The 19,676-nt window shown below is 54.4% G+C and overlaps 1 protein-coding gene across 10 annotated transcripts in view; it reads left to right on the top strand.

The window, feature by feature from the left end:
- KIAA1109 (KIAA1109 ortholog) overlaps positions 1-19,676 on the top strand; it is a 115,995-nt gene that overhangs the window by 22,792 nt on the left and 73,527 nt on the right. For 9 of the 10 annotated variants that reach the window (XM_045831175.1, XM_045831179.1, XM_045831184.1 and 6 more), the window contains 16 exons: positions 831-922; positions 1,828-1,945; positions 2,943-3,098; positions 3,361-3,458; positions 4,709-4,887; positions 5,039-5,145; positions 5,974-6,182; positions 6,690-6,917; positions 7,708-7,845; positions 9,104-9,283; positions 11,526-11,654; positions 12,069-12,188; positions 12,796-13,076; positions 14,448-14,698; positions 16,482-16,740; positions 18,087-18,924. In XM_045831175.1, coding sequence (XP_045687131.1) covers positions 831-922; positions 1,828-1,945; positions 2,943-3,098; positions 3,361-3,458; positions 4,709-4,887; positions 5,039-5,145; positions 5,974-6,182; positions 6,690-6,917; positions 7,708-7,845; positions 9,104-9,283; positions 11,526-11,654; positions 12,069-12,188; positions 12,796-13,076; positions 14,448-14,698; positions 16,482-16,740; positions 18,087-18,924 — 3,383 coding nt within the window. The remainder of the gene's footprint in view (positions 1-830; positions 923-1,827; positions 1,946-2,942; positions 3,099-3,360; positions 3,459-4,708; positions 4,888-5,038; positions 5,146-5,973; positions 6,183-6,689; positions 6,918-7,707; positions 7,846-9,103; positions 9,284-11,525; positions 11,655-12,068; positions 12,189-12,795; positions 13,077-14,447; positions 14,699-16,481; positions 16,741-18,086; positions 18,925-19,676) is intronic. The other variant, XM_045831178.1, reaches the window with a different exon arrangement.

The following is a 19,676-nucleotide window of genomic DNA, read 5'->3' as shown; positions in this document are numbered from 1 at the left end:
GATGACGCGTGTGCTGAATGGGATCTGTACAACACTTCTCACACCGCCGCTGCTGCTGGTGTGCAGGGGAGGGGCCGGCCCGGGGCCGAGCGGTCTCAGCGCCCCTGTGGGGGCTCACAGGCGCGCTGCGGCGCGCTGGCTGTGGGTCCAGGGGGAGCCCCGTCAGGCCCTTGGTCAAGGTCAGGTGCTTTTAAGAAGACTGAGGGAAAATGGGCTTCCGTCTGAGACAGTGAAAAAACAGAACTCGAATGCACGTGAAACCTTTTCTCAGAGATTCGGGTGTTTGAAAATAAAGTGCCCAGAGCAGGGCGCGTTCGGAAGTGGCCGTGTGATGAGGACTGCAGGGTGAGGCTCCGAAGGGCAGCCCTGACCCACAGGAACGAGAGACCCACCGGTGCCGCTCTCGTGGGAGCGAGCTGCACGTGTGGGGTCCCTGTCGTCGCGGAGGAAGAGCGGGCGGCCGTGTAGAAACTGCCCCCGAGAAGGGGGCCGGGGAGTGACAAGAACGCGCAGGCTGAGTGGGGGAGGGGGACCGGCCCCGGCATATTCTGAAGTAGTCCGGCACCGGCACCGAGAGAGGGGGCCCGGGGTTCCGCACGAGGGGACCCAGCCACGGTCCGCAGGACGGGGAGACCAGCGTTCTTCCTCCGGCGCTGGCTCGCGCGGGAGGGCCGCCTGCTGGGGAGCGCACTGCCGCCCCCACTGGGTGCGTCCCCAGAGCCACGACCGCTGCTCTCCGGGCTTCTTCTCTGGGTGGCGGTGGGGGTCCCGGGCTTTCAACTGTGTACGCAGACATTTGCGCTCCCAGTTTCCATGTTTTCACTCGCCAGGTTACACCCCTGCAATTAAAGGGCAGCTCTTACACGTCGACGCCACCACCAGCATGCAGTACCGGACGCTTTTGGAAGCGGAAATGTTGGCGGTGAGTGTGACGTTTGGCCCCATTGGATTCTTTCTCAGGGCTTAGCAGCTCATTCCGCTTTTTACCTGATGAGTGAGGGGAACAGAGAAAATCCTGACACCCTGTTACAAACAGGAAACTTTGGGACATGCTCGTGACCCAGTGTGAGGCCGGGGACTCAGCGGTCAGGCAGACTGTTACTTCTGTAGGGTCAGCAGCAGTAACGGACGCCACTCTGTGCACGGCAGACACTCAGAGCGGCTTCTTTTCTAAAATGTGGTGCCAGGAGGTCCTTCCGTGGTTCCGCAGACAAGCTGCTTACACGTGATGTGTGTCAGTGAAAAGGAAAGTTTCAAACCGGCCAGGAAGATGCTGAGCACCACGAATAGGTCTTTAGCTGGCACGGTCAGCGTTTGAACGGTTGCCGGGCCCTTGCTGGTCAGCACTGCCGGCCGGGTCAGGCAGCGCGTGCCTTTGCGGGGGCGTCAGCTGTGGCGGGGGTGAGGGGAGCATGGACTTATGCCGGCCGTGCTGCCGACCCCGGGCGCAGACTCCCGAGTGACAGTGTGCGTCGCCCTGCCCCACCCCTGAGCCCGAGCCTCTGGCCGACCAGTGGGGGCGTGCAGACGGGTTAGGGGGTTGCCTGCTCCTCTGTGGATTTAGCTCGAGCACGGTTTTGAATCTGTAGCCTGGTTGTTGTTCCTCAAGCTTTTGACCACATCGTGGCTTAGTATTTCAAGGAACTGGACGTAACCATGGATACTGACCTCGAGCCACAGCGATACTGAAATGTCGAAGGGACCTCTGTTGCACTCCGCAGGAAGAAAGTGATCCTTACTCACCAGTGTGTGTGCGTTCATCTCTGATGCTGTGCCCCCAGGGTCACGTTTAAAGCGCTAACCTTTTGACCTGACGTTGGTTTTCAGTTCCACATCAATGCCAGCTACCCCCGGGTGTGGAACATGCCCCAGACGTGGCAGTGCGAGTTAGAGGTGTACAAAGCCACCTACCACTTCATCTTTGCACAGAAGAACTTCTTCACAGGTGATTTTCCGGTGCGCACAGCACTGAGATTCATCGGGGGACGGCCGTCCATGCCGCAGGTTGTGCTTTCAGGGTCAGCCTAGGGGCCCGGTGGCGCAGCTGCTTGGGGAGCGCCTCTGGGAGGAGACGGGCACCAGAGCCTCCCTGCCAGCAGCAAGCAGAGTGTGCGGAGGAGGAGGGGGGTGCGGGGGCAGTAGGAAGCCTCCGTGGCAGGCCAGGGCGGCCGTCCTCTGCAGAGAGCGTGTCCCTGCTGCGGTGAGCAATAATTGAGGCACCGAAGGATGAGCACACTAAGGGTAGGCACACAGCTTAGAGAGCAGCAATTGAACCATGCAGACCTGCAGGAGGGCAGGTCAGCAGGCAGCAAGGGGACGGCTCCCGACTGGCAGCGGGCCGGGTCTGTGTTCTGTGCCCCAGGCTCCGGAGCTCAGTCTGGCGCTCAGCGCACTTCTGTGGGTGTGTGCTTACGAATAAACAGCTTCAACAAATGACCAGCCGTGCTGCAATTAAAAATTCGGGGAAATGAGATGCCATCTTCCAGGGACTGTCAGTTTGCACCCTCCCCTCAGAAAGAGGGAGGGAGGAAGCGGGGGGACAGGTAGAAAGAAATACGCAGGAGAGGGCACAACGAAGCAGGCAGACTTACGCTTCTGAGAGGAGTCCGGACCGTGCGGAAACCTACACAGGACGGCGCCCTCAGCGCTGGGTGTTCGGGCGGTGGCACAGCGGGTGATGTTCTTCTCTCTGTGGTTTCTCTAAAGAATAATGCCTGAAGTGCAAAAATGTATTCTGGTTTGGAACTGTGATTAGTAAGTAAACATCTGTTCGCTGTGAAATCCTTTAGCTGTATCTTAATCAAAATCTTTTAATGTTTTCGTATAACAGTTCCTTTTGTTTATAAATAAACATTCATTTTGGACTGTTGTTAGAATCTTTACATTTTGTTTTCTGAATTTCAGTTAATTTTAATTTCTGTCTTTCACCCTGGTAATTTTAGATTTAATCCAGGACTGGTCGAGTGACAGCGCTCCGGACATTTTTTCGTTCGTGCCATACACCTGGAACTTCAAAGTCATGTTCCATCAGTTCGAGATGATCTGGGCCGCTAATCAGCACAACTGGATCGACTGCTCCACCAAACAGCAGGAAAACGGTGAGGCTTCTTAAAAGTTGGCTGAAGTATCCTGTTTACTGAGATAAATACCAACAAAGGGGCATGGAATTTGTATTTGTGACAGATACTGGAATTGATCCTTCTTTCCATGACTGTGTGCGACTTTTAGAGAGTTACTTGAGTTTGTCTTGGGTTAAACATATAGTCTTAAATTTAATTTTGTTTGGGTGTGTGTTCGAGGCAGTTGTTGTTTAAAATTGTACTGGAGTTAGAAGTCACTTTCCTTCTTCTCTCACTTCAGTGTACCTGGCAGCCTGCGGGGAGACGCTGAACATCGACTTCTCCCTGCCGTTCATGGACTTCGTCCCGGCCACCTGCAGCACCAAGTTCTCCCTCCGGGTGCGCACAGCCGGACGCACGTTCGTCCACAGGGCTGCCAGCGAGCTGGGCTTCCCAGAGCTGATCTTCCCTCCCACCCCGGGGTTCCCTGGCCGCCCGAAGTAGCTTGTTAGCTGTCCCCCTCTGTCCGCTGACTTCCAGGTCGCACCGTTGCCCTCTTGTGGGGGGCTAACTGTAGTGTTCTGCCACTCCCCTGAGTTTTTCGACTTCTCCTAAGACGCTGGGCAGTAAAGAAGCAGTTCCTTCAGTTGACTATTTCCTGACTTCTGTGGGTAATCTAGTGTTCGCTGTGTATGAACTCGACTCCACACTTCCCTCTCTCTCATTCCTCACTGCAACCATGAACTCAAGTAACCGAAAATGCTTTTGCCTGAAAGCTGCTCTCACGCATTCAGAGTCTTGGGGAACACCCAGTTTTCGGGCATGGCATCAGTCATGGTCGTAGCATTGACGGAGGTTGTGATGGTGAAAAGTAACAATGATAGAAGAGCAGCTAACACTGTGAATCACTCCGGATGTCTGGACAGGCCTTCCAGTGCTTCTGTGCCATCACTAGTGCTCAGGACAGCCCCTGCAGGCAGGTGGTGGTATCATCTGCATGTAAGGAGTAGGAAACCGAGGAGCCGAGCTTAGTAACATGTCATGCAGCTGGTGAGCGGCCCAGGTGGGATTCGAACCCAGGCAGTCGAGCTTAGGGCTCTAAGCCTTTCAGTGGTGGGCTGTGAGCCTGTTAGGAAACCAGGCGTCAGGATGGGAAGGTTTAGAAGACCCAGAAGGACAAAGGGGAGGCTGAATGAAGACCCTTAGATGTACCATTTCAGGATTCCTAAAAGCCGTTGAGGAATCAAGACTCAGTAGAACCAAAAGAGACCGTCATCCTGTGAAAATCAATACAAAAAGGAGCACATTCCACCTGAGCTTATGTTAGTGATACAGTTTTTTATTTTACTTTTTGCTGAGCGGCATGCGAAATGTCCGTGGGTACCCATGGAAGGTAATCTTTTTACCGTTCTGTGGAAATTCTGCAGCTTATTTCCCTGGCTTTTTTCTTGACATTTTTATCAGAATTTAGTTTTAGTCAATGTAAAACCTTAATTCCAGTTATTAATCTGACTGTTCCGTGTTAAGTCTGCCTTTTGTAATTCATGGTTTCTTTCTTTTTAATTTATTCTCAAGACTGTTACAGAGTAAATAGTAACTAACATGTTCACATACTGATTTTATTATTGTTATTGTGTATTAATTTCTAGGGAGAAGATGTTGATCTTCATCTGTTTCTACCAGATTGCCACCCTAGCAAATACTCATTGTTCATGCTAGTAAAGAACTGCCACCCAAACAAAGGGGCTCACGACGCTGGCCTCCCCGCTGAGTGCCAGAGCGGCCAGAAGGCTGTGAGGCCGAAATGGCGGAACCTCACTCAGGAGAAGTGAGTGCCTGGCGGGGGTGGGGCGGCTCCAGTGCCTTGGGTGTCAGAATCTTTCGGGGAATAGGGGTCACCCCCCTACCTGGACCTGCGGTTGGTGCCCCGGGAGAGGGTGAGCTCCTGACCGGAGGGGACCTTGCCCCGCCTCCCGCAGGGCCGGCTGGGTCGAATGCTGGGCTGTCCCCAGTGTCGTGCTCACCATCGACTACACGTGGCACCCGGTTTACCCCCAGAAGGCGGACGAGCAGCTGAAACAGTCGCGTAAGTCTCTTCGTATCGTCTGTCCTTTGAAAGTCTGATGTTATGATGGATAATCGTCAAAGACGCAAGAAAGGAAAAGTGCATCTATTCTTTTGACATGATTGTATACATTTAAAATCCTTTAAGGATTTTGGTATAATTACGGCTAACTTTTATTGAGCACTTACTGTGTACCAAATGCTAGGCCAAGCTCCGCCCTGACCTATGTTATCCCCTGCAGTGTGTACGTTTCCCACGCTCGGCCAGGACAGGAGCGGCCGAGCTGGCGGAGCAGACACGGCGTATGCCGGTCTGTGCGTTAACACCTCCAGCGCTTGGTTTCGTGAAGCGTTGGTTTCTGAAACGCACTTGGTAACGTCATAGTTACCCTGAGGCTCTGTGCCTTGTAGCTGGGGTCCTCTGTGTTTTTCCAGTAGGTTATGCCCTAGAGAACGGTTTTCAGCATTGTTCTCGTGTGGAGCTGGGTCACGGCACACTGTTCGAACAGCTGCTTGTAGGAAAGCCAGCGCACGCTAACCCGAGCAGAGCCAAAGCCTAGCTGTGACCCACGCGCTGTGTGTTGTGGGACTTGGTGTTCCCAGGAACTTCTCATTGACTCCGTACAGTCGGACTCGTGTATTTCTGCTCGTATTTCAGTGGGGTCTCTTCCGTTTTACATTCTTAACTGCTAGTCTTTCAGGTTTGTTTTCATTGTATGCTGTAGGCATTGTAACAGGGTTAGTTGCTTTCACATTTGCCAAATAGAACTTCTGAGTGAGTAGACCCTTGGGGAACTTCCCAGAGGTCCTCGGCGCCCCTCACCAAGCCTTCTGCCCCCGACCCGTTCAGTGTCGGAGATGGAGGAAACGATGCTGTCCGTGCTGAGGCCGTCCCAGAGGGCGTCAGACAGAGCCACCTCCGCCCCCCCCACGTCCTCGCGCCCCCCTGTCGACCCCTCGGAGCTCCCGCCGGACAGGCTGCACGTGGAGATGGAGCTGTCCCCAGACTCTCAGATAACGCTCTACGGGCCTCTGCTAAACGCCTTTTTGTGCATAAAGGTATGTTGTTGAAGGAACCGGCACCTCTTCTGCGGTCACGCCGCTGCGGAGGCCAGGCCAGCGGATGCTTAGCTGACGGGATGCTGCGCCCTGTGGTGGGGGGGGGGTGGGGTGGGGGGTGGGGGTGGGGGGGGCGGTCATTCCTCCGGGCGCTGTCTCCTTCCCGCTCTGAGAAGTGCAGACAAAGGCCGTCGGACTTTGCAGATCTCCGAAGATTTCTTCCCGGACGTAGATCGCACGTTCTTGCTGTAATTGGGGGTGGTGCTATCAAGAAGCTTTACTCTATAAACGTCAGTAACCTTGGGGGCTTTTTTGCTGTAGAATATTGATTTACTTAACAGTCAAGTAAGCATGTGTCTTAAATGTGTGTACCTTTTAAGTAAACAGACCAGATGCTCGTAATGAAATACCGTAGGTCAGAGAGATGCTCGGTTTACGGAGTCTGGGCTCCAAGGAGAGAGGTTACTGCTGCACACCCTTGACAGCGGTCTGTCCCCATACCTGCAGGAAAACTACTTCGGGGAGGACGACATGTACATGGACTTTGAGGAGGTCATTTCGAGTCCTGTGCTGTCCCTGTCGACGTCCTCCAGCTCCGGGTGGACTGCCGTTGGCATGGAGGGCGACAGGAGGGAGAACGGAAGTGCGGCCAGGGCGCTGCACCCGCTGTCCCTGCGCCCCTGGGACATCACCGTGCTGGTGAACCTGTACCGCGTGCACGGGCGCCTCCCTGTCGTAAGTGTTCACGTAGCAGAGGGCAAGACGCCCCCCCCCCCGGCACGGGACACCATGCGTGCACGTGCACCCTCGCGGTTACTGAAACATCCACCACGTGGAGGACTTCCCGATCTATCCATTCATCTCGGGAAGCGGGCGTGTTCTTTTCTTCAGAATGTGATTCCTCCATCATGGGCAGTTTTACTCTGTTTTCCTCCTTTCACTCACTCCGGTTTCTTCTTTGCTGTTCTGTGTGACTGCGGGACGTTTTGCCCTGGCCTTGGGTTGCTTTGTCTGTAGTTAGGCTGGTGGGTGTCCTAGGACTTTGCATTTCCTTAGCCTGTGTCTCCAGCTCCAGACCAGCTTGGGCACTTGCGGTGGGCTTACTACAAAGTCAAGGTTCAGGCTCGACTTTGGAGGTTGAACGGCGTCCCTGGAGCTTTGGACCCAGCTTTGAACCCTGGTTCGCTCGGAGGTTGCCTGCGGGCCTCTCGGGCTGACTTGGAGCGGGATTGTGTTCCCCCAGGAGCCCAGGGCCCCTGGGGCCCGATCGGGTTGGGTGGCCCCGAGCTTCGTGCTGCCCGTGGGCTCCGTGCCAGGTGCCTCGGGTCGTACAGCAGAGAAGTCCCCTCTGGTGCACACGGCCCTCACGTCCCTCCGGGGGTGCCGGTAGCGTGCGCGTCAGGAAGCACTGTTTCTCTTTTTAAAATCGAATCTCTTAGTCACGTACGTGCAATTTTCATTTCCCCGTCCTTCCTTGGTCGTCACCTTTTCTCCGTCCTGACCGTGGCGTTTCGTCTGACTTCAGCACGGGACCACCGATGGCCCTGAGTGTCCCACGGCTTTCCTGGAGAGGCTGTGTTTTGAAATGAAGAAAGGATTTAGGGAGACGATGCTGCAGCTTGTCCTGTCGCCCCTGACTGTGTTCGTCAGTGACAACTACCAGGTAATGTGGCCGTGCGCTGCGGCAGAGACTCGACAGTCTCTCGGCGCTCTTCACGGGGACAGCACGCTGTGTCGGCTCCTGGGCGTGGAGCATTCGCTCTGTAGACTGGAGACTCTTGGTTCAGCCGTAATAAATTGTGTGTGTGTGTGTGTGTGTGTGTGTGTGTATGTACAAGAGTTTTTCAGTAATCTGTCTTGTTTTCTTTTTTTTTCTGTTATCTGTTTATCTGATCCCAGACATTTATAGTTTACATCTATTGTTTTTAGAAATGGAAATAAATACTTTATAACTTTTTCATTTATTTAGGGAAGGGAAAATGTAGAAAATGTTGGTGGACTCTACTGAAAATCGCCACCTAAATACTACCATTAACCAGTACTAGAAGTCTTCAAAACACGCATATTTGGTTGGCCAGTGATGGAGCCTTTCTGTCTGACACACCCACAGGATGCTTCGCTAATTCTTTCACCTTCTCTCTGGGGCTCCTTTGGAAGAGAACCAATGATACTTATCAAGTGGCATTAATTTACATTCCTGAGTAGAGTGCCGCCTTGTAATTAGTGCTTTTCAATGCCAAACGGCTTCTCTTTCTACCACTCCTTTAGGGCTCTTCCCTACATTCAAGCAGGTCATGTGTTTTAGAAATAGAAATGGGTTTGCACAAAGCCAAGTGCACATATAAATGGGAACGTGAGTCCGACACCCAAAATCATCAGTCAGTTGACCTGGGGGCCGGCGGGCAGGCGCTGCGAGCTCCTGACTCCGGCCCCCAACCACTCCGTGGGGCCCCCTTTCAGCACTGACCCCGCAGCTTTCGGAAGCAGCGAGTCTTAGCAGTGCTGGAAGCATTTGCTGCTTTTAGTTAGACTTAGTTACACGTGTTTCCTCAGTTACTCTGTAAACTCAGGCTACCCTTTTCATAGGGCCTTCCCACGAGACCCGGGCCTGTGATGTCTCCTGTCTGGAGACAGGGATTCAGGAGTCGGGATTCCTTTTCTTTGTCAGGCGGCGGCGGCCCCGAGACCTGCGTTGGGTCCAGGGCTCGGCTGCCTGGCTGTGCGGGCGGGGCCTCACAGGCAGCATCACTGCAGGAGCCTGGCTCGGGCTCGGCTGTGGTCCAGAGGTGTGCTAGGAGCCAGCGCAGCCGGGAGTCTGCCTTCCCGGGCAGCGCGTCTCCTGCTTGTCTCTGGGGGGAAAGCAGCTGGAAACTGCGGTGCCATTTCCGTGTCCGCTCACATCGCAGTGTCCCTGTTTCCAGCAGCGGCCCCCTGCGGACGAAGCGCTCAGGGAAGGTCACATCAACCTGTCGGGCCTCCAGCTGCGGGCACACGCCATGTTCTCCGCCGAAGGCTTGCCTCTGGGGAGCGATTCCCTGGAGTACGCGTGGCTCATCGACGTCCAGGCCGGGAGCCTCACGGCCAAGGTCACAGCACCGCAGGTACGGGTCTCAGGGTGCTGTCCCCACGCCGCCCCCCCCATCCCTATTCCTTTTCCTTCCCTCCCCCCCCCCCCGCTCCCACTCAGGGAGCAAGGTGCTGGGCCCTGGGCCTGCCCACTGTGCTCGAGCTGCTGGCGCTCCGACCGCTGGCATTCGCGGCTCTCCAAGCTACAGAGCGGCTAGAGACGCATGTCGCTTCTCTGGGCCGTGTGGAACAGAGGAGTGTGGTGTTTTGTAGCTCCACGTGACAGTTGAAGGAATTTGACACTTTCTGTGGGAAGACCTCAGGATGGGATGTGTATTACACATGCATGTATTATTAAACTCACATTAGTTGGTTCTCCACTGTTGGAACAATCTTCTTTTCCCCACATATAGAATAATTTCCTAAGAACTTTGGTTTCTTTATCTATTGCTTAAGTAGGATTTGAAAATGGCATCTGTGCTATTAAGGATTAAGTAGCGAGGTTCTTCACTTGTCTCGTCGTCCCCTGGAGGAGATGGCATCGTTTGTGCCTGCTGTGAGCGCTGTGGCGCCGGCTGGCAGGAGTGAGGACGGACCCCCCAGTGAGCGGGCCTGGTCTGGAGGGCTGGCGGGGGTCCTTCGGACGGGCCCCTCCCTCCCACCACCCGCCCCACTGTGTCTGCTTTTTCCTTATTTGTTTTATGTAATCTTCACTGCATTTTCCCCATTACCATTGAGTCCCCTCGCACGCCCCCTCCCCTCAGCCATCGCCACACTGCTGCCCACGTCCCTGGGGCCTTTTCAGGACAGAGGACTGTGACGTGGACCACTTTGTCTCTGGGAGACTCGGAGGACTTAAGGATCGTTTACTTCTGGAAATGAAGCACTGAAATTTAGTCGAATAGCCATATTACTGTAACACCTCACCCATTGAGCTGTATCTTTTTTTCTAAAGAATTTTATTTATTTATTTAGAGAGGGAAGGGAGGGAGAAAGAGAGAGAGATAGAGAGAGAAACATCAATGTGCGGTTGCTGGGGGTCATGGCCTGCAACCCAGGCATGTACCCTGACTGGGAATCGAACCTGCGACATTTTGGTTCTCAGCCCGCGCTCAATCCACTGAGCAATGCCAGCCAGGGATGAGCTGTATCTTTATGACAATACGCACACTGATTTTGGCGTTTCTAAGGACTGGAGTGTGGCAGAAGTGTACACACGCAATTTTAGGGAAGAGTCACGGAGTGGGTACGAGACATACGATGGAGAGACAGGCAGTAGCAGCAAGGTGACTGAAGAATCTAAGCACCTTCTGTGTTTAAAAGAAATTGTTGGAGACAGCAAAAGTGAAGATTCTGGAAATAGTTGGAGAACGAAGGATTTTTGAAGGGATGTTTTATGTAAAAATGGATTAAGACAAATAAATATTCAGTGCTCTTGGGCCTCATAACCAGCCTCTCCTCATCACCTGCCACTCCCTGTCCCCACACGCACAAGTAACATGGGAGCACGGGACAACCGGCGTGATTCCCGTGAGCCGAGGCGGGCCCCAGGGCAGCCGGACTCCCGTGTCTCCAAGCCGAGACGGGGTGCTTCCGGCAGCCCTGGGGTTCGTGACTCTGCAGGAGCTTCTCACGGGCCTGCCGCTCTCCGTGGGGTTGAACGGGGAGCTCACGCTTTCCGGGAGGTTAAACGGTGCACTCTTTCCAGAGGGGTGATGTCCCATATACCCACGTCTCAGTGTGCTTATTAACAGCTGTAGTCAGTTACAGAATTAGGAGTTTTTTAACTGAAGATTAGATGAAGAGTTGATAAGTGGTTACTTAAGCTTCTAGTTACATAAACAGAAGTGCTTCAATCTTCAAAATAACCTGATTTCCTAAAATTGTAGTTCACTATGATAATTAAATACTCAAATTTCCCGTCAAAGCCTGGGGGACTATTAGGTAGAGAACTCCAGGTGCTTTTTTGTGCCAAGGGTTCTGGTTCTTCATATAGGAAGAAAGACACAACCTTGAAGAAGAATACTTGCTTTCGAAGTTGAATTTTCAGTTGAAATCTGAAATGAGTTCGAGTTTTGGCAACGCACCTGTCCCTCACGCGTGACAAGCAGCTCTAGTTTACAGGAACGGTGCCGAGGTGGGACAGGCGCGGTGCCGGCTGACGGGCAGACGGGCTGTGCAGCGGCCGGCGCAGGACGGCCTTCGGGCTCCTTCAGGCGGCCCGAGCGCTGGCCCGGCGCGCTCACGGCGCTGTCGCTCTGCCCCGCTTGTCTGCAGCTGGCCGGCCTCCTGGAGTGGGGGCAGACCTTCGTCTTCCACGTGGCGTGCCGCGAGTATGAGCTGGAGCGGCCCAGGTCGGCGGTGATGTGTCAGCATGGAGTTGACCGTCGGTTCTGTGAGTCCAAGGTGCGTTGACAAACACGTGAGCGGTTCCATGAGTGTTTTTTTTTTTTTACACGACAGGTCAGCCTGAAAGCAAATGTGCGGGAAGCCAGGAAGTCAGCACTGTAGTTTAGTTTTTTTCACTGTGACAAAGTTATTTTTGCAAATGTAGAGCCAGTTATGTAGTTGTATGTGAAGTATGAAGCAATTGTTCGAACACGCATTCACAGATACATGGACATATAAAAATTGTATCTTATCTCTTGCATGTTTGCTGTCGACACTTAATCTTACTGCGTTATTACACTGAGTCTTGGGGATTTGCTGTGTGCTCGTGTAGAAGATTTGGAAATTGAATCAAGAGGAAGTTCGGACTCCTTCCGTGACACTGTGTGTTGGTTTGAGTCGAATTAACTGTCCCACCCTCTTTCCTTTCAGTTGAGCTGTGTTCCCGGGCCTTGCCCAGCGTCCGACGACCTGAAATACACTATGACGCGTCTGGCGGCCGACGGCGCCGACATCTACGTCGTGGAGCACGGCTGTGCCACCAACATTAAGGTGCCCGTCAGTCCGCGTCTGGGCCAGCAGGGTCCTTTGTCCCCCGGGCCAGGCCAGGCCTCTGTGTCTCGGAATCTCACACGTTCGTAACTTGCTGTCCCACCCAGCACTGCGGGAGTCCTGGGAGGTGGCTTCTGCTTTTCACTCACTCACCTTCTCCGCCAGCATTTGTTTTTCAGGCATAACTTCACTGCTTCTTCACTCTGAATGAATTATTATAATACTAGTTTATGGCTGAGAGACAGGCCAGTAGCCTGCTTTTATGGCAGGGAAGTGAGCTGATACTGTTTTTCAGAGAAAAGCTTGTTTTTAAAAATCAAGCTTTTTAAAGATTCTGTGATTCTATTACTTATCACCCTTCTTATCACCCTTGATTCCTTCTCTTGTTTTTCTTTGGACTTATGTTCTTTCCTTTTTATTTTATTTTTTTGAATTGAATAGTTTTATTCTGTTGCATTTTTTTTCTATTTCTCTTCCCCCCCTTTTCCTTTCCCTTTTTTCTTCTCTTTCACGCAACTTGAACTAGTTACCTATCCTGTAGTTTATTCTGAGTTGCCACACAGTGCAGAAGCCAGAGCTCTGTTTCATTTTCTTCACTCGCCTTCAGATGGGTGCCGTCCGGGTGGCCGACTGCAACCTCCACAACCAGACGGTCGGGGAGGGGGTCAGCGCGGCGGTCCAGGACTTCCAAGTGCGGCAGTTCGTGGAGCAGCCGCGCAGCCCCCGCGCCAGCCTTCAGCCCGCCGTGCTGCGGCGGGCTTGCTGGCTGGAGGCCGGCTCGGCCAGCCTGGGGCTCGTCACCGTGGACGTCGCACTGGCGGCTGACCACCACTCCAAGCACGAGGCGCAGAGGCGCTTCCTGGAGACTCACGACGCCCGGACTAAGAGGTGGGCGGCGTTTAGGGTGGAAGTGGCTGCGCAACTGTAGAGGCAGTGCTGGTGGGAAAGGAAGGAGCCTTTTAAGTCAAGACCTCACATCATCGTGTCCCTGCCTGGTGACCGCTCGACCTTCGGCTTGGGGTGCCCTTGTGGGTACTTGTCTCCCGGGAGTTTGGGGAGCAGGCGTGCTTGTTTCTGGTACAACTGGGCAGTGGCTGACCACGTGTTAGCCGCTGTGCCGTGGACCTCACAGGGGGACCGCCGGGCAGTGGCTGACCACGTGTTAGCCGCTGTGCCGTGGACCTCACAGGGGGACCGCCGGGCAGTGGCTGACCACGTGTTAGCTGCTGTGCCGTGGACCTCACAGGGGGACTGCCGGGCAGTGGCTGACCACGTGTTAGCCGCTGTGCCGTGGACCTCACAGGGGGACTGCCGGGCAGTGGCTGACCACGTGTTAGCCGCTGTGCCGTGGACCTCACAGGGGGACCGCCAGGCAGTGGCTGACCACGTGTTAGCCGCTGCGCCGTGGACCTCACAGGGGGAGACTGTTTTGCTTGGCGCAGTACTCAGCCCATAACAGATGCTCGGGAAATCTGAATGAATGAGTGCAAAATGAAAATGCTAATACCAGTTCCGTCTCCCGGAGGGCCCTGGGAATCCAGCGAGGTGATGCATGTGAAAAAGGAACAAAGACAGAGCTCTCAGATTTGCGTCATGTAACGTTTTTTAAGAAGGGAGGGAGTTAATGCTGATGGATGTGTGTGTGGGTCACTCACAGAGACTGAGAATTTTAATATATTGTCTCACTTCATGTAGAGTACTTATTACACAATTATTATAAATTTTTCTCTAAAATAGAGCATAGTGCATTGTTTTGGTTTTATTGAGAAAATTTTTCACTTGCCCCATATTTATAACATTTGAATGTATTAAATTTGCCATATGAAATAGGTTCTCAAGTACTAAAGGTAACACATTATCTACTAATCAGAATCTGTACTAACAGCTTCGTCCATTTTTTAGATTCATGTTTAAATTTGTAGTCCTTTTGAGGATATGTCCTGTGGTTTTTGAACTGGAAGATTTGTTTCTTCCTCGCTCTTTTGTTTTTTTTAATGTGTGCTATATAGCGCTCTTGTTATTATTCCTGTTTATTTCCGTCTCACTGAACATGGTGAGACTATTGTTTGTTTTTTTAGAACGGCAAAATGATTGAAAAGGCATACCACAGTAGAAATAAACCTTTTTGGTTTACTGTGTCTTTTTTACATATTAATAATTAACTTACACGTATCTGCCAAAAAGTTTTTCTTAGTGAGTTTTCGCCCCATTATTGTTTCTCATTCGTTTGTTTGTTTGTTTGCTTGCTGTTCTGTGCAGGCTGTGGTTCCTGTGGCCCGAGGACCCCCTGAGGAATAAGAGGTGCAGGCACAGGTGTGGCTGCCTAGGTGGCTGCAGGTTCTTCGGTGGCACGGCCACCGGCCTGGACTTCTTCAGACTGGAAGAGCTGACCCCTTCCAGCAGCTCTGCGTTCTCGAGCGCCAGCGCAGAGTCGGAGATGTGTTACGGGCAGTCTCTGCTGCAGCCTGGGGAGTGGATCGTCACCAAGGAGGTCCCCAGGCCTGCCGAGGGTAATGCTCGTGTCCCGTGGCCTCCGTCCCTGCGCCGCCCGGGAGCAGGGCGCTGCCGCTCTGTTCCGCTCGGTTTTGGGGCGGCCCTGGAGGGGCGTGTGGCCATCTCCCCATGCCCGGCAGGTGACTTAGCGGATGCCAGCTCAGACGTGCGTTTTTCAGACTCGCACAGGGAAAAATGGGCCCGCTGTTCGTCCAAGCTTGTTCTAAATATCTCCTTCTACGTCATTATTTTCCCAGAAGCTAGCTTCCAGAGATGTGCTTTGGAGTAGTTGTGCTTCAAAGTCACAGTTGTTTTACCAGTTTACTTTAATTTAAAAAAACCCTTAACAAACGTGACGTTCACACCATCGGCCCCAGTGTCATCACCTGCTTCTGTGGAATGTCCTCGCCACTAACACTGAACCTGTCAGGAAGATGAACGTGGTCTCTCCTCAGAGTCTGTGGGGTAACTGTGCACACGCGTGCGCTTGGTGTGCGCGGTGCGCTCGCTGCCTCGCGGGCTCCTCGTGCGTCCCTCCTCCACGACCCCGGAGGGGGGTTTCCCTCCGGGGGTCTGGGCCGCGTGCCCCTGCAGCTCTGTGCGTGTTCACTGCTCCAGGGGCCAGTGCCTGGGGAGGGGGCGGGAGGCCGTGACGGTGCACCCGTGCTCAGCCTCTCTTCCTTGGTCCACTCAGGAGCACCCCCTTAGCTCCGCCTCTGTCCAGTGGACAGACACGGTTGGGAAACAGTCTGTTCAAGAGTTTACTGGAGAGATCTCCCACGTGTAAGGAGCTCTTAGTGGGGAGAGCTGGGCTGCATGTCTCCATGTGCCGGATTCCTGTTTAAACGGTTTTTCGCCGCAGAGTGAGACATAAGTGTGTTCACATGCGTTTAAGGTTGATTTCAGCAGTTGTGCTCATAAGGGCAGATTGTCTTACAAACTCAGCAAACACTGAAACTTCCTGACATGTAAAGAAAAGGAAGTTCTAAGTACAGTTTTACCTCAGTGTCTTCTTTATAATATTACTTCCTTACACTTGAATAATGCTTGCTTCCGAAGATTTTCACAGGCATTTTATTTCATCCCCAAACTGCCGTGTGAGTCGTATGTCACCCCTGTTGACAGTGACTGAACTGAGGCTCGTCACTGAGACGGGTGTGTGGCTGAGCCCGTGTGTGATGCCACAGGCCCCGGGCCACGGGCCTGAGGACATGTCCAGGTTGGAGAGGACAGGACAGCCGCGTGCAGTGACGTGCGGTCCTCGAGCGGGTCCTGTGGGAGGGGCCTGGCGCTGTAACGGAGGCCGCGGGGCCGGGGAGGGGCTGGGGGGCGGTGGCAGGTGAACCCACAGTGCTGCTGAGCACCGGGTGGCTCACGTCGGCGCTGGACCGTGGTTTTGTTCCTCTGAGGAAACAGACACTCGGGCGTCCAGGCGAGAAGGCCCCAGTGTCTGCCAGGCGCTCTCAGAAAGTGCTGTGCATGTTACACGTGAACGGGGCAAAGGGGACAGAATACTTAAAGTAGGCAGTTCCAAGTAAAGGTGTGTGGTGGCTTTGTGCCAGTCCCGAACATTTTCTATTAAGTTTGAAAACTTTCAAGTAAAAGGTTAAAGAAAGAAAAACTTCACTGTCTCTGGACTCTGGACCCACGCGTAGGTGGGTACTGTCTCTGCGAAGGCACACGCAGGGCCTTTAAAAAGTGGGGGTGCTCAGAGACGGGGGCTTGAACCCAGTGCCGTGTCTGTCCCAGACCGCCGTGGGGCGGCCGCACTCACGCAGCTGCCCTGGCTCCCCGGCGCAGGCCCTGCGAGCGGCGTGAAGCGGAGAGAATGGGAGAGCAGGCCCGTGAGCACCGACGCCGAGCGGAAGACGCAGCACCTGAGCCTGCAGGTCCCGCTGCGCTGTCACAGCTCGTCCTCGTCCTCCGACGACAACAGCAGCTCCAGCGCGGCCCAGCCCCTGCTGGCCGGGGACCGGGAGAGCCCGTCTTCGGGGGCCGACGACCACGTGCTGCCCAAGGAGCTCCTGCACGGCGCGAAGAGAGACGAAGGCCAGGGGAGGTCAGTGTCTTGTGTGTGTGGGGGTTGCTGCTCAGGGTGGGGTCATGACTGCTCCAGACGGTGGCAGGAGAAACTTCTGTCCTCTGCACTCACCCTCTGTGGACAGTGTTATTCTTCTCCTGGACGTGTTTTCAGATGTCCATTTGCTCTTGTCTTTCTGCTTGTAAAGGTAACATAGATCATTCCAGATACTAGGGACATACAGAAAAGCGTAACGAGAAGCGTTTTCGGCCGTCTGGCCTCTCAGAGTGCACCGCTGTTGGCATCTGGGCGGCCCTGGGCCGGGGCCGTTTTCGTCCTCTTCTTTCGGCAGCAGTTGACCCCCCCCCTCTCGAAACACACTTCCCTCCCGCCTGGCCGTGCACTTCAGATTTCCCTGCGCCTGCAGGGCTGATCGGCCTGTCCCCACAGCCTCCGTCTCCTCCCTTCCTTTCTCCCCTGTCCCTCTCACAGCGGCCCTGGTTACACGGCGCCATCCCCAGGAGGACGGGGTGCCCTGTCCCGCGCCCTTTCTCCCGTCTGTGCGGTTTCCCCAGACGGCCTCTGCACCTGTTCGGCTTCCGCTAGGGTCTGTAGCCCAGGTCTTTAAACTGCAGCCCAAACCTTTGTCTTGACACACCCCCCCGTGACATGTGTCCACCGGGCTGCCACACCGAGCTCTCAGGCGTGACATGTGGCCCTGTGCCGGCCACGGCCACGGCCAGCTGGCTCCGCATCAGCTGCCACAGTCAGGAATATTGGGACTGTCCGTGGTTTTTTTTCCTCTCCTTCAGGTCCTCTCGGGTAACAAACGGTCTCTGGTATGTTTTCTTGGACAAGGTTTTAAAGGATGTGAAAAAAAATAATGAATGCAGTACTTTCCATGGATTACGGATAGATTATATTACGGGTTTAAGTCTTTTTTGTTTTGTCTAAAGCTTCCTCAATTTTTTTGAAACTATATGAGATGAGAACACATTGTATGGTTTCATTTCTTTGGTTTTATTGTAAAATCTTAGGTTTTCCTTTGTAAAATGAATGATTCAGATTTACTAAAGGGCTTTGTTTTAAAGAGTTTACGTATTGTATTTACTTTTAGAGAGAGGGGAGGGGAGGGGGGCGAGAAGCCTCGGTGTGAGAGAGAGAGACGTTGGCCGGCGGCCCTCTGCACACGCCTGGGCGGGCCTGGGCGGGCCTGGGCCCTGCCCTGCCTGGGAGCTGTGCCGGCGACCTCTCGCCCTGCGGGATGATGCTCGACCACCTACGCCATGCCGGTCAGGGCCGGAAGGGGTTTATGAGTGCTTCCGTGTACACTTGGGGTCAGTCGTGTGTACAGTACAGGGTGATAGCTCTGCTCTCCGTTTCAGTGTCCCTGCGGAAACTTCAGGACACAGCCCTGTGTCTCCGAATACGCAGGACAAGTCGGCAGGTCAGTCCCCGCTGCGGTCCCCGCTGAAGCGACAAGCCTCCGTGTGCTCCGCCCGCCTGGGCAGCACCAAGAGCCTCACCGCGGCGTTCTACGGGGACAAGCAGCCCGCCGCCGCGGGAGTCCAGTTCAGCAGCGACGTCTCCCGCAGCGACGAGAACGTCCTGGACTCCCCGAAGCAGAGGCGGAGCTTCGGCTCCTTCCCCTACACGCCCTCGGCCGACTCCAGCTCCTTCCCGCAGTACCGCTCCATGGACTCCAGCATGTCCGTGGCCGACAGCGAGGCCTACTTCTCCGCCGCCGAGGAGTTCGAGCCCATCAGCAGCGACGAGGGCCCCGGCACCTACCCGGGGAGGAAGAAGAAGAGAAAGCAGGCGCAGCAGATCGACTACAGCCGGGGCTCCATATACCACAGCGTGGAGGGCCCGCTGCTCGGCCACGGGGAGAGCCTGCAGGACCCCCGCACCCTGCCCTTCAGGACCCACCCCTCCCAGGCTTCCTTCGTGTCCGCGCTGGGTGGGGACGAGGACGCCCTGGAGCACCTGCACGTGGCCGAGGGGGAGAAGGCGGCGGAGAGCGAGCCGGCCGCGTCCCAGCAGCCGGCCATGGGCTGCTACCAGACGTACCTGACCCAGTTCCAGGTGGCGAACTGGTCGGCGAAGCACCCGGCCAACAAGAGGACCTCCAAGTCCTCGCTGCACCGGCCGCTCGACCTGGACACGCCGCCCAGCGAGGAGAGCTCCTCGTCCTGCGAGCAGCTCTGCGTCCCAGCCTTCAAGGTACGGGCCCAGTGGTCGGGTCCCACGGGCGTGCTCACCTGGGGAAGTGGGTTTGGAGGTGTCCTCAGAATTGCGCTCAGTCGCTTTAGCTACTTTTCTGAAAGGTAGACTTCCTGAAGTCTGGGCTTCACTACGGTAGTAGGTGTCAGGGCTATTGATAGAGATGACAATTTACAGACTGAGAAATAGTGGCAGACGTCAACTGTGGCAACGTTAATTAACATGGTATCCCCTTTCTACACTGTACTCTTAGAATAGGATCAGGTCTCTGTGAATTGGTATTTTCTGTGTCTTAAAAATCAATCCTGATGTTGTTTTCTAAGTAGCTGCCTAACATTTAAAAGGGTTCAGTTTGCTTGTTCACGTGCCTTACTTATACTTTTCTTCTTTCATGGACCTAAAATACAGTCTAGCTTTCCTATTGTGTGATGTTTGGGTGGGCTTTCCCGCTTGCAAGCTCGTTGTGCTGGGAAGAGACTCGAACTAGCCTCACGGCTGGATGTCAGAGCTATGCCGGAAGGGAGGCCTCGGAGCACTCGCCTCTGGGCCTTGTCTGGGCTTCCCTCTCACTGCTGAGCCCCGAGGGCCCGGCCCGGCCCAGCCCGGCCTCTCGCTGGGTCACCTGGGAGTGAAGCGCCAAATACGTCCTTTCTGGGGCTTCCTCGGTTTTTCTGTCAGATGTGTATGTCGCCATGTGTGTCAGAGTCACCTTAACGAGGTGGTCTGGATGCTCTCAAGTAAAGCACGAGGCT

The sequence above is a fragment of the Phyllostomus hastatus genome, unplaced genomic scaffold (assembly GCF_019186645.2).
Source record: "Phyllostomus hastatus isolate PE091 unplaced genomic scaffold, TTU_PhHast_1.1 phas_contig_159, whole genome shotgun sequence".
NCBI lineage: Eukaryota > Metazoa > Chordata > Mammalia > Chiroptera > Phyllostomidae > Phyllostomus > Phyllostomus hastatus.
Note: the sequence above shows the minus strand (reverse complement) of the source record. Positions and strands in the feature narration are given on the sequence as shown.